Source organism: Neopsephotus bourkii, unplaced genomic scaffold, assembly GCF_033783945.1.
Source record: "Neopsephotus bourkii isolate Nb327-2 ecotype Australia unplaced genomic scaffold, CSIRO-AGI_Nbou_v1 NB_1067, whole genome shotgun sequence".
NCBI classification, from domain to species: domain Eukaryota; kingdom Metazoa; phylum Chordata; class Aves; order Psittaciformes; family Psittacidae; genus Neopsephotus; species Neopsephotus bourkii.
In genome coordinates, this window is record NW_026901555.1 from 1,793,580 (window position 1) to 1,808,295 (window position 14,716).

Sequence of the window (14,716 nt, forward strand, 5' to 3'; positions counted from 1 at the left end):
GTGAAGTCTAACAGGGAGATCTGATGGTCCTCTCCCAAAGCAAATCCTGTAGAAACTTCTATTTGCCTGAAATTTCTACAAATAACTGACAACAAAAAAATTGTTTCCTAGAATCAAGATTTCATAATGCAAATAAATATTTCCTCTTAAAAAGTAAAGAAAACACATAAATCAGAAAACAAAAGAACCCTGAATTGCAGAGGTAGTGTGAAAACATTAAAAAGCCACTGTTGTAGTTTACTAGTGGAAATGACTGGAGTAGCTGGGAATGAGACTAGAACAGTCTGACAGTGAGTGTTACTAATCTCAGTGATCAAATGTAATGTATTCAATTCTACCTAGATGTGTCCTTTATTCAGATGGGAAAAAGGTTTTCACCATTCTGATGAATACTGTCCTTCTTCTATACTGAGATACTGAATTCCATACAAAAAATTATTTCTTCTTCTGCTTCCTTAACTCACATGCTCATTATCCTAAGCATCACTTTACATTATGTTTGTTTCAAAATCAAAGAATAACCTTGTTGCCAGGGGCTTTACTGATCTCTCCAGCTCAGTGAGCTGATGCTTAACCTATTGAATACACTTGTGAAACAATTATGCTCAGCTACAAATGAAAGCAGCATTTGAGGTTTTTCTTCCACTTGCTGTCTTTGAGAGGTGAGATAATAGAGACAGGAAATAATCTCATGCAATCTGTATCTATGTACAATTCAGAGGTACTAAATTTTTAGGCTGAAGAAACCCACAAAATGACAGATGAGAAAATTAACTGAAGACAGAAGAAAATACCCACTCAGAATGTTTAATTATGTGGTGCATTATGAACATTATATCAGCACACAATAGGTAGCAGGTTAAGCAACAATTTTCTTAACTAATCGAAATTCCATTTTTGGAAAACTGTTACATCCCAAAGAGAAGCTATCCCAGATTATATTTGATGTTAAAAAAGTATTCTGAAAGAATGGATAAAGGAGGAGTGTCCTCTGGGTAACAAAATTTATCTTATGTGTTAAAGCAAAAAATAGTCCAAAAGGACAAATCACAACAATGGATAAACTGTGTTCTGTGTTGACCAAAGCCTACCTTTATCCTCATCAATCCACTCTTTTAATTTAAGGGAAACAAAAGATAGATTTTTATCTGAACAGCAAAGATACAAGAAAATAAAGAAAACAAAATATCAACACACCATTAAAAAAACCCAAACCCCAAACCAAACCCCAAACCCAGCACAAAAGTTCCTTTCTTCAAAAACTAAGAATAAATCCTGCATTCTTAAAAAATGAGTGAGGCTTTCTTTGTCAAAGAAAATCAGTGTATTCACGTGTAAATATATTTGTGTTCTCTCAAACTCTTATGTTTTTTTGGAGCAGACACCAGGTACGATTTTGTTGAAATAAACCAAATATATCCATATATATAGTTATATATGGAATTTTAAGGAATGAGCAATCATTCCATGTTGCATACTAGGAATCTTCATTTTATACATGATGTAGAGGGACTAAAGTGGACATTCACTTGGATTATCCACTAAGGTTTAGAGAATTTTATTTTATCACAGGAAAATGTCAAGGTAGAATATAGTGCCATTTAATAAAAAGTATGATGAAGTTTCACAGATTTGAAATGAAAAGCATAATGCAGTTCTTCCTGATACAGCTGGAAATCCAATCACATGAAATTATGCTGGTAGAGACGGAATGTATTTCTATCTGCAACTTTCCACTGTCAAAGCACAAACATTTTCTTGCTGAGAAGATCAGATCATCTGACATGCAGCCCAGTATTCAGCAGTGATTTTGCTGCACAAGACTCCACAGGAAAGGGAAGGGAAGTGGAAAAAGGGGACCAGCCTTGAAGTTGAAAGGATGTAGTGTAGTTCAAGAAGTTACACAGGCCAGGGAAAAAGAGTCAGTTCTTTCCCCTTCCTTTTTCTCACTTTCTCCATTCCTCTAGGGACAGGCTGCTTGTGACCTGTCCTATACAGGACTGGAACTTTTCTGTCGTGCAATGCTTTCCTTCATCCTCCAAAGCCCCCTCCTCATTCTCTTGGTGAGACATATAGGAAGGCTGTTGAGAAGAGGTGAAGGGCAGGAACCAATACTTGAACTAGTGAGGGAGAAAAACTCAGAGGAGAGTCTTCAAAGTACAACAGCTTTTGTCAGCAACAGTGGGAGGTGGTATTTGTCTTACGAGTTTGCATATTATCATTCCTCTGGATTATATATGTTGAGATTATGGGAGTAATAGTATCAGTTATGGCTAATATTTATTAACGAATGCTCATACCTCAGCTGAGCTTCACAAATGCTCTACAGAGAGAGGTGCACACATTATGCTGGGTTGAAAGGCAGTATATTATTTCAGGAGTAAGCTCAACCATTTTACTAAATTCCTTCTTTATCTGAAAAGGTCTATCTGAAACAAAGCTGGTTTGTGTTGTGCAGATCCATGACCTAAATTTGGTCTAACATAGAGAATCCATACATGGTTTTCATTTTTCATTATGCACAGGGTATAAAGGCTACCAGAAGTTCAGACTGAATGGTGATTTCTCTTCATTAGTGGAGTGGGGATCAAAGGCAAAACTTTTCAGCATGACAGAGCTTCCTTTGTGGAATTAGTTGCTCAGCACTAAATCCTAACGCAGATCCAACTGCCTTCTTGCTTCTTCTTATTGCAAGTAGGTGTTTTTTTAAGACAAATAAAGGACAACCATAGTTCTAGACTAACACTGTTTTAGGCCTTTTTTCCTGGATTCAGGTTGATTGTAAAGTTCAGAATTACTGAATGAATGTGGAAATCTACAGGCCAATGACAGTATTAATAAAAAAGAATATTTTTTAACATTTTATTTCCCTTTATTTTCCTTCATACTGTAAAATGCTTTTTCCCTTTTGAACTGTTTATAGATCATTGAAGAGTATACTTTAGAGAATCATCTCTGAACAGAACTGTAAAGAAATACGTTATTGAACATTGCTGCTGAAGGATCCTAGATACTTGTCAGCTCAAGCCTTCATGTGCACAGTTATAGTACAGCACATATGCAAAATCTTATTTTAAAATCAATACAACTGGACAGAATCAGTGTGAAGCTACAGAAGCTAGATAGACTTATATTAGCTTCTCTGAGCAGCTAGATTCAATATAATCATTCTCATAGTGATTTCTCAACAAGGTAGGGAAAGAAGTTTTCAATATTAAAGAGACTTAAATTAAAAGCAAAGGTAGAATTTATTCAGCAATTCAGAAAGGAAATAAAACTGTGAAGAAAGTAATTCTCATCCTTGACAGTGCAGGTTTGTTTCTCCCTGCAGGACCATGAAAGAAGAAATAAAATATGAGGACTTTTCCTTCCTACAAAATTGGCAGTAAAAGACTCCTCCTTCAGTTGCATGGAGCTGAATACATATGATTCTCACAGGCTTAGTTGTTATAGCACTCAGGCTGCCTATCACCAAAAGAGGCATCTGGAACATCTGGACCATCCAGACCATCCCAGCATGCAGCATTACAGAAAAATACAGATCTGCACTGGTTTTGGACACATTTTAGTTCTCAGCATGTGCCATTAAATTTTATGTCGTTTGTCATGCTGACTTCTGCAGCTCCAAGAACAGTTAAATAGCATTTACATCACTTTGTGCTAAAAGGCATGCATTACCAACTTCCTGGGGTCAGCAGGAAGAAAATAAAAAGCAAATTAAGCAAATGCTGTGAAACAATGACTAGCCCTGAACTACTATAATGCTTCAAGTTACCTTTTTTAAAAAAAGGGACTCCTGCCATAATATTCTCAATGACTACCTTGAAGCAGTCGTTATTTCTGTTATACTGCATAGGGAATATTGCAATGAAAAAAAATCTATCTTAAAATTAATTAAAAACTAAGTCCCTTCTACATACTGAATTCTAATTCACAAAAAAAAATTAGAATATTCAATAGTTTATAATCCAATTTCTTAATATATGACACTACAAAACAAAATATCCAATTACTTAGTAGATAATAGGCCCAGAACATTTATTGCCAAGTAAAACCAGAAAAGAGATTATTATCTTATTTGAGAATTTAATGTAGGAACCAGCAAATTCAATTTCAGAGTTTCAGAAACTAGTGCAGATCTAAGGCAGTAAAACCACACAGTTGAACACTATCTGGATTTTCAGACTGGGTCTGGAGTATGAACTTGATGAGCTAATATTCTTCAGAATGACCTCTTGTCAGTATAAAATAAAAACACATCCACATTTTAATTCTTTTCTAGTAAGCCCAGAGTCTAGTCCAACAGTGCATTTCAACAGTCTGTAATGGATATACTTTTGTGGTGTTGACATATACCTCATTGTTTAGCTTAATCTGGTAAACAATGTCTCTTTAGAAGTGAAGCATAGTAAACATCTGAAGTCCTGTTCTAAGAAATACTTTATTGATTAATAATTAACCATAATAGCCTTGTTAATTGTAATTGACTCTTCCTCAAATTCTGTGACATGAGTCACAGAATTGCGTATCAATTAAATTAGCATTATAAATATATCCTGAAAGGGGCAGTGTTTCTTGACAGTGATATTTTACTGCAACATAGCTTTATGCATCATTTTATATCCTGGGCATACTGCCAATGTTGCATTACCTAAATATCCATTTTATATAGTAACTCTGCATCCTCACAGCAACTTATGAAATCAGCCTAATTGTTTAATTTTAGGTTCCAAATCAACATTCTTTCCAAAGCATTAATCTAGTGGTGAATCTATGCAATTACCCATTTTGTAAAACTTCTTATGTCTGTGTCTGGTAATTTAAACTACTGTTAAGTGAGTGCCTTTTTTTTGTGTGTGTATGTATTTATGTAAGTGCTTAGAAAATAAAGCAATGGCTAAGTGATGCTGTGTATCTCAGTTCCTCCTTCCATCATGCTATTCTTGTTGGCTTAAAAGAGACTATCAATCACCTTCCCTTTACTAAAGATGGCTAAGATCCTGTTTAGCATTATCATCTACATTTTTCAAAGCGTTTAGGCAGGCTTAAATTTTTATCTCTATCCCAAAGTTGTTCTGGGCATGTATTAAGTGTAGAGGAAATAATGGAAATTTGATTATAACAGTTCTGCAGTTCTGACTGCCATAAAAAACCCACCCAACCAAAAAAAGTAAACCAGTTTTGTCATCTGATAGTACTGATAGCTCCAGGCAGCTGAGAAAAGACAAAATACAGAGAAGAAGAGCAAGGGAAAGGTAAGCTGACCTCAGACAAGTTATTCTTCTTATTTATTTTTAATATGAAAGTAACAGAAGTTGGTTTATAGTGACTTGGTTTGCTGAAGTTTAGAAGTATCTTCTTTTTATTAACCTTAATCTTGCTGTAGACTGAATTCTTGATAAAAATAAAATCTCATTATCCAAATAAATAAATATATTAATGTGCTTATTAAAGTCTCAGTAACACCTTTATATATGAGATGATCTACTTAAAACCTAAATTTTAATTCAGGAACACAACTATCTGTTATTTTTATCTTCCTTTTTGTTACCAAAAAGCCATTAAATATTCTTTGATATGTAACATTTTCATTCTGGGTATATATCTTTCAGGACAGATATGCCAAACAGTGTTTTGCTTCTCTTTTCAGAATTCTTTCAGTATTCAAAGTTGGACAGATGCGAATATGAATGATTCTGTACTGGCAAGAACCCACAAAACCTGTGTCAGCAACTCTTGTATATTTGTTGACTCAGTTCCTTTTGTATATTTATAAGGCAGTTGACTAAGTGCCTGAGATATTCCGATTCCTATGTCTATCTCCTGAAGGACTGCAAAGGTCTGTCTCTAGTGTTCAAAACATGTATGGTGATAAAAGAATTTATACCACTCTCTCAGTCAATGAATAGTCATTTTACATGTGTCCACCTCTGTAATTACTACACATTATAGTAGAGTTTATGAAAGGTACTGCACTGACTTCTTGGGTAGACCAGCCACTACAGCTAACGTTATCTCCTTTTTTCCGGTTTCCTGTATTTCCTTCAGACCCTTTACATTTGATGTATTATATCATTAGTTTTATATTTATTGTGCTATCCTACAATATCATATTACTAATTTATCTTGCCTGTTTCAAATAGTTGCATTCGTATTAATGTGCAACGCAAGCCACAGAATGAAGAACTGCTCCTAGTGACTGTGACTTACAGTTGAAAAAAAAATATAAAACTGTGTATTTGCTGCAGACATTTAAGATAAAATAATATTCCTATTGAAACTTCTGTTACTACTGATGATGAGAAATAAATTGACAATAAGACTGGGAACTTAACCAATAACTGTCATTATTTAAAGGGTGCAATTAACATCTTACCCCATATGACTCATATCCCTTTCTTCGGAAGACAGGTGAGTCAACAGACAATCATCTCTCTTCCAGAAATCACCTAAAGCCAGTTGATTCATCTACCATCTTATGAAATACTGTTCAGTTTTCTGCAGACTTGCATAATTTTCTCATTCATCCTAAAAAACGAACTACTGCTTTTCTCTCTGGATCTGAAATCCTTTTCTGTGACTTTGTGATCCAGGTAATCTATGCAAAATTTTTATGTACTTACGTGATAAAGTGGAACTGTATTGTTTTCTGCCAGTGAGAAATTTAAGACATCCTGCTGTCCAGGTTCAAGCCTAATATTAATAGTAGATGCCAATACAGATGGACTAATAGGGTAATTTGTACTGCTTGTGGGTTTGCCCTTTTTTCTTGATCTACGACCTGTGTCCCTTTTGTTGTCTTTTTGTGTCAAAGGCTCTTCTTGGATAACCAGTATCTTGTCATCACTCAGATACCGCAGGAGTGAATTCTCAGAGTCAGTTGTTGGAGGAAAGAAAAGAAAAAAGAAACATTAGTAAGAGGAAACAAAAAGAGAATAATGAAAAAGGAAAAAAAGAACTTTTCTATCACCATGCTTCTTGCAAAGTTCATAATTCCCACTGGAATCAACAGAAACTTATTCAATTAGGACTGCTGGTCTGAACACTGACAGTACAATTGCAGAGTCTTGTTTCAAATACTCATTCATACTAATTGAAACTGGTCTCAAAGGACATAACATCTATAACATCATTTACTGTTTTCTAGAACTGTGAAGATTAAGAACTGATTGCTATTAACATATATCTGAATTTTATAAGTTTTTTTTTCCCCTTGATGTTTATCTTTTTTTATACTATAATTAGACAGAGTAAATGCCTTCTACTAATACAAACTTTAATTAGCAGAAACACAAAAACCCAGATACTAAACAGGTTCTTTTATGTTCTCTGTAGTACTCAAGAAAAACAGACTGGGTTCCTGTAATGATATCTTCGTGCTTCTTAGGTAACAAAGAAAAAAACCCTTGAAGAACAGGAGAGGAAAAAAGAAAAAAATACTCACCTCTGCTTCCCCTCTTGTACATGTTTTGTTCTTTTGACTCCCCTATCCAACTGTACTCAGTAGGCATAGAAACAGGCCTTAAATCTCCTGGAAACAATCCCAAAATAAAACATTATAATTTTTGAAGACTAAAAATAGGGGAGGTCTAGATTATGTTTATAAATTACAGTCATGACATAATGCTTCAGAGCAATCCTTTTTATCAGCACCTATATATTATTACAGGTGTAGCATTCAGGATCAATTAAACATCATATACGCTGGATTCTCCTCTTCATCATACCAATCTGAAGGAAAGTACCACTGACTTTGGTAAAATTCCTTGCAAATGGGAAGTAGATTACAAATATATTTTTGAACTCTGTTCTGTAAGAATTTGCTCACTCATTAAATGGATGCTTTGGAATAACTAGAGAATCAGCTTTTAAATGGACTAATATGCTTCAGTAAAACTAGAAAGACTGTTAATACAGATACAACATTATATATGTATCAATTAAACAGTAAAACCTCTCTGGCCTGGAAAACCACGTGGTGAGTAATGAGGGGATCTCATTTCAAGAGCATGAATTTTAAATGCCTTAGAAAGAAAACATGGAGTGCAGTTTGGTAACAAAAGCAACAACAACAGAAAAAGATTAAGACATTAGGGGTTTTATTAATACAATTTTATTGCTCCATGGCTGTAAGATATTAATGGGCACTAGCCATTCCCTGCTACAGTATCAGCAGAACATTAATAGCAGGCCATTAACGGAGGTATACTGCATACCCTACTATAAAGCATTAGCACTCTGGCCTTGTCAGTGTGCATTATTATAACAAAACACAGAAACACACCCTCTACATTATGGGTTAAGTCCTGTCTGACCCATAAAGCCAAAGATTCATGTACCGGCTGGCTAGACTTTGTGTGTTTATTGAGCACTCAAACAGATTTTTTTTAGGTAGCTTGCTACTGTTCTGTTTCTAGGATAATTATGGAACTTAAATGTGAACAAGTGTTTCTTTTCCATTATGAATTTTCCCAGGGTGATTAGAGCGACAAAGTATTTCCTGTGGCTTATTTACATGCTGATATAGTGTTTTATTCACCATTCTTCCAAAACACAGGTTCGTAGCTACCAAAATGTTGGCAGGGATTTAAGAACAAACAGGTTTACAAGACAAGTATCCTTCTGGGTAACATGATTTTCTGAAAATGGAAGGGATAACACACCTAAAGTACTGAGATACTCCCATATTATACTTCTGCTCATACCATAATAGTTAGTGTATAACTAATGGTATGGTAAACAAATGTTTCCCTATCTGCCTGACAGTTGAAACTAACTACAAGCATATTATTCAACTCCTAATCTCAAATTTGGTGTTAGAAGAACAATACAAATTTAAGAAATAAATCAAACAAAAGGATGAATCAGTAATATGGAAAAGAATGAGAAACAAGTGAAGATCATAAATTAAAAAAAAAAAGAAAATAAGAATGCATATAACAGGTGAAGATCAATGTAATAGAACCTAGCAGTATTTCTGTAACGAGAAGTAAGATCTGGAGCTCTGGAGAGATTTGTAACACAAACGCTAGATACCTTAGCACAGTTGACATCAGAGCAGAGATATAGGAAAGGAAGCACACAAGCCAAACAAAGGAACCAGTGATTTTGCATATCGTTTATTTTGCTTCCTAGCTCTTTTGCAAACAAATGTATCTTATGAGGTGTTTTAATGTTGCAACTTGGACATTTAGAAATATACAAAATTATTGTGCACAAGTACCAGTATAAATCAAAACCAAAAAACCCCCCAAACTTACTTATGATGTTTTTGCCTCTAACACATAAATCAGAAACAATTTGACAATGCTTTGCCACAAGAACCCTAAATACCATAGCATGTTAGAATAGGACTAATGTTATAGTATAACTCTTGGTAAGACAAAAAATTCACTGCAGCAATGATAAATATAAAATTAACTTTAAAAAAATGGTTCAAGAAAATGAACTTATCTGCCTTACTAGATTTTGCATATATCATTGTCCTGGGTTTAGCAGTGGCAGTCATTTTTCTCTTTCTTGGTAGCTGGTGCAGGGCTGTGTTTTGACTTTCAGCTGGGAACAGAGCTGAAAAACAATGATGTTTTGGTTTGGCCAAGGACTTTGTGGGCCTCATGCTCTCCAAGGAGGGGAGCCGGAGGAAGCAGAGACAGGACACCTGACCCAAACTGACCAAAGAGGTATTCCATACCACAGCACGTCATGCCCAGGAGAACTGGGAGAGAGTGGACGCAGGGTTGGAGGAGGTATCGGTCGGTGCTTGGTCAGCGGGGGGGGGAGTTATCGGTCGGCTGGTGATGAGGTGTTGTATTCTCTTCCCTTGTTATTTCCTTTATCATTACTATTATTGGTGTTAGCATTAGTGATTTGTGTTATACCTTAGTTACTAAACTGTTCTTATCTCAACCTGTGGGAGTTGCATTTCTTTTTGATTCTCCTCTCCGTTCCCCCAGGAGTAGGGGGAGGGCAAGAAGGGGGGGAGTGGGTAACAAGCTGTCTGGCTGTGGGTTAAACCAGGACAATCATCAATATGGAGTGTCTCATCTGCCTGAATATCCTGCCACCTACCTGCTGCATCAGAGACTGATTTTTAATAACCACTTTAATTCTGTTAAATCCGTGTCAGGAACTTTCTGAACTGTGGTTTATGTGAGTCCTTGCAATACTGAAAGTGTCTGCTCAACCATCAAAAACTTCAGTTTTCATTTTCCTTACTTTGCCCATGGCCATCTGGTTCCAGCATTGGATAGGTGTTTATTGGATCTACCATAAATCCTGTCTTTCCACCAAAAGACTTATCATCACTTTGAAGGGTCAAATGCACATCTTTAAGTAAAAAAAAAATCAAATACTACACATAAATAGAAAAAAATCTCATTTTAAGTCTGATATAACTGACAGATTAATCTGTAGTTTAAAAAATTTGGGTTTAACAATTGGTTTTGAAACAAAGACGTATTCTTGAGACTTTAAAATAAAATTCCTTCTAGATTTTCAAGGTTACAGAAAATCAGAACTGTCCATCAGAAACTCTAGAAAAATCTTGCATATTACTGGGATCAGGCGCAGATCCCAATATTTGAAGTCATCATGCAGCCTGATTTTATGAAAGCAAGCCAAATACATCCACCTGGATTCAATTTTAATCACAGTTAAGACTTATCTTTCTTTCTAATTTTATTATAAAATGATGTCACTTATCAGGTGGATTAAGACTGAATATTACTAGTCTTAAGATGGAATCCTATTCTTCAATGTTACAGCTTCTTCAAGCATCAAGTATATGGCTGTACTAGTTACTAAAAATATCCTGTATCTCACAAAGATTTATTAAGGTTTCCCTGTTCTGAAAACACAGTATGTGAATATATATACACAATCCTGTCCATTTTATAATTGCTATTTTTTCATTTTTTACCATAAATCCAGCTGTAGTTATCAAAATACAAATACAGGACAAAAGTTTAATTGAGAAACATAAGTTTGCTTTCAATCTAGTAGAACGACAAAGCCAAGACAAAACTTGGGAAGATAGATGTCCTTTGTCAGGGAAGTCTATCTACAGTGAATTACCACACTCTAGCAGTGATAGTTCAATGCATTTTGACACAATTTGAAGTACCCTTGCAGCTTTTTAGATTCTACCCTCTCAGCTCTTGAAACAGCAGGTGAGGTTACTTTACTGCCACTTATTAGTTGACCTTAGGCAAAAGGTAATACAGCTGAAACCTTAATCAAGGTAAGCTATGTAAACTACGTCATAGATACCTCACATAAAATAAGAAAACCTCAGCAAACAGATACTGACAGAGGAAAATGTACAACTTAACTACCAAAACCTGTTTTGGCATCTGGAGCCATCAGTTCTAACTCTTCTAATATTTATGGTGGTAAGAACACTTCAGTCTGAGAACAGAGATGAGAAGCTGCGTTGCCTCTGAGTTCTAACAACTGAAAGAAGCAGGGGAAACTACATTTAATAACACACATGGTATCAATTCCTGCACGAGACCAACCACTTCTGTGGCAGGCCAACAGAATCAGTGCCTGGAGTGCTGAAAGATTTTTTTCTTTTTTTTCCCCCCAAGTGTGTTCCATTTCAGCTGTTATTGGATCTTCCACTATAACTGCCTTTGGTATTATCTCAATTGAACTGCAGCATGTTTTTATTACCTGGGTTCTTCACAGGCACATTTTTCTTTACTACTCTGAGCTTGTGAGAGGTTTTCTCTCTCCTAGATATCAAAGACCAACAAAAATTAGGAACTTCTTTTTTTCTTTTTCTTTTTTTTTTCTTTTTTTTTTTTTAACAAAATGTGAGAAAAGAAAAAACCTGAGTCTCAGAATATTTTCTGAGTTTCATTCTCAGGTGAATGAAGTACGTACTGATGGCATTGCATATATATATATATATATATATATATATATACACCTTAAAAGATAGCACCTACCCATACATAATGCTATGATGAGGACAAGTTCTCTGTTGGCTCAGAAATAATGCTATTTTCAGAAGCAGTTGTAATAACAGTTCTTAAAAGAAAACTGTTAAATTGGTAAACTTTACAAAAAAATAACTTACTGCCTTAAAATAAAACTGCTGAAACTATATGGAGAATACATTGTTATATTTCAATGGTGTTCTTCCAAAATTCACCAGAACCAAGGAAATAGATGTTAACAGATGAGCAAAAAAACCCTGTCAATTCATTTTCAGCAATACATTTTATATAGATATGTATACTCATATACAAGGTACATAAGCATATACCTGTACACTCATATGAATTTACATACACAAGAAATTTCTATATAAACCCACCGTAAATTACTGTTTTAATAGCATCTTAGGTTTTAAGCAGTCCCCAGTCTAAGATTCGGAAATATATTTCTGGTGTTAACAAATGCACTGTAGGATAGTAATGTAATTATATCAGTTTCATACAACTGAATTTTGGAGTGCTTTGCATCTTACAGATACTTTCATACTCCAAGTAAGTCTTTCCAGGCCCTCCACTGAAGTTTAGCAGCCCACAACACTGCAACTAAAATAATCTCCAAGAGCTTATGAATGAAATTGAGTAAAGCACAATGCTAGTGACACAAATAATATGAACTTAAGTAGCATTCAAAATTTTAAGTATGCACTTCAGAATAAATCTATAAACAACTTAGCCCTGATCATGAACGTCTGCTTGTAATTCTACTAATCATTCCTTCACATAAACTTTTGCTTTTTTGTTTATTATTCAGAGCCAACAGGTCATAGTCTAACAAAAAATGACAGATATTTGAGGGCACTGCAGTGTCAACAGTACAATCTCCAAATTCAGTCAATTAAAAAATGTAAGAAATGAAACCTACCATGAGTGGGTGTTTTTTCTCTCCTTCGCACCCCTGTAGCTCTGCTTCTCTCATACTCAGAGCCCACAGGGTGGCCTTCACTCTCGATTAGGGTATAGTATTTCCCACTTTCATGCTCCAGAAAATAGCTCGGAGAGTCAGAGCCTTTCATCCCAGACTTTCCAAATTTGCTGATGTCATCGCAAGACATTATTCCAATTTCATCCCTACAAACAGTAAACCAGAAGATTCTGGAGAATTTAACCACTTTATGATAAACCTAAAGTGTAAAACTGTCTATCCCAAGCACTACAAATAAAAAGTCCTATAATTGAAATGCTGTTATGTGAGAACTTCCATAAAAGTTATTCAACAGATGTAAATTAATGAAATCATCATTGGGTTTCATTTTACCTGTAAGATAAACATAGTTATTCAGGAGTTTTCTAGTACTTGAGAGGTAGTGCAAGAAATTGATATAACATGAGGAGACAAAGGGTTCCCTTGCAGAAATGCATGCTTTAGAATAAGACCCAAGTGATCACATAAAGGTAAAAAACCTAAACAATTAAAGACTATCTTAAATGCTCTCTTGGTTTCAGACCAAACCCAGGTTTTGCTCAACTTGGAACTATCTAGATGAAAGTTAAGTCTCTCAAAATAATGATACACTGCTTAAGTTGACTGACCATTTAATTTTAATAAAAAATACTACTAATTTTAATAATGTTACTATATATATTGATAAATATTTAGTTTTATTCTGGGGCTTTTTGTTTTGTCTAGGTTTTATTGATCTAGTGAAATTCAAGTGTAAACTTTTATTTTTCAAAACCTCAAATTAAGTAGGAAGTAAATACCTGGGGCCATAAAGTCCTGACATAGGAGACAGAATGAAAACATCCTGGAGTGTGGAGTTCTCCATTTTTGAGGATATGCCCATGGTACTCGTTGGTGTTGTAGAACTGCTTGTTGGACTGGTTGGAATTACAGGCTGTAAGAAGGGGAAAAAAAAAAGGCATATGAAGAATAAATTAATGCTTTCTGTGCTAAAATTTGTTCATAATGGAGTCAATGTGCATCATTTTAGGAATCTTGACCTCTTTTTGTATTATCCTTCTTTCCAAATTCAACTGAACTTTCTTCCAAAAAAGATGCTTGCTGAAATACTGTTTTACCAGAGTTCAAGACTAGTTATGAAAGAAACTGATAAAAACTCACTGAAATTACTTTAAAAGCCATCTCATGGGAAAAATCTGAGGCTCAGGATCAGAATAAAATTTTTAATCAATGCAAAAAATCAATTACATAGGGAAGGAGGGCAGACACTATCAAATGCCATTAATACAAAAATAATTACAGAACTCTGGAATACTTACAGTGAATGAAAGTATACAGAAGCAGACTGCTGCATTCAGTAGAAGATTTACTGTTAACAAGGACAAAATAACTAAATTTCTTTTAAAAAAACAGAATCTATAGTCATGTATTGTTCCTTCTTTTTTTTATGAATCCATAGCAATGATGATTGTACCACTGTGATACAAGAAGAGATTCTGCGGTGACTTCCGATAAAAAGTAACCTAAGCAATAAATGTGAGCAATAAATATTGAAATAATAACAATAAATATAAAAATATATATAAAATGATATGATATAATATATAAAGTATGGGGGTCTTTGGGGATTTTTGCATTTTTATTTTTTTTGCTCAAATGCCATAAGGAAGCTGAAGTCAATGGCTATAAGGACTACAACCAAATATTCTGTGAAGGACACAAAAATATATGCAAATAATATTTTTCAACACAGGTACAGTCTGTGTTTATAGTAATGAAACAGAAAATATTTTTATTTAGTATTACTGTCTAG

The 14,716-nt window shown here is 34.7% G+C and overlaps 1 protein-coding gene across 4 annotated transcripts in view; it reads right to left on the bottom strand.

Annotated features, from left to right (window-relative positions):
* Positions 1-14,716, bottom strand: part of LOC133216837 (connector enhancer of kinase suppressor of ras 2-like) — a 194,898-nt gene that overhangs the window by 43,313 nt on the left and 136,869 nt on the right. For all 4 annotated transcript variants that reach the window (XR_009726729.1, XM_061361887.1, XM_061361886.1 and 1 more), the window contains exons 10-13: positions 13,704-13,837; positions 12,865-13,070; positions 7,445-7,531; positions 6,624-6,877 (exon numbers count right to left, since the gene is read on the bottom strand). Coding sequence is in view for 3 of the 4 variants with exons in the window: in XM_061361887.1 (XP_061217871.1) it covers positions 6,624-6,877; positions 7,445-7,531; positions 12,865-13,070; positions 13,704-13,837 (681 nt within the window). In the remaining variant the exon portion in view is untranslated. The remainder of the gene's footprint in view (positions 1-6,623; positions 6,878-7,444; positions 7,532-12,864; positions 13,071-13,703; positions 13,838-14,716) is intronic.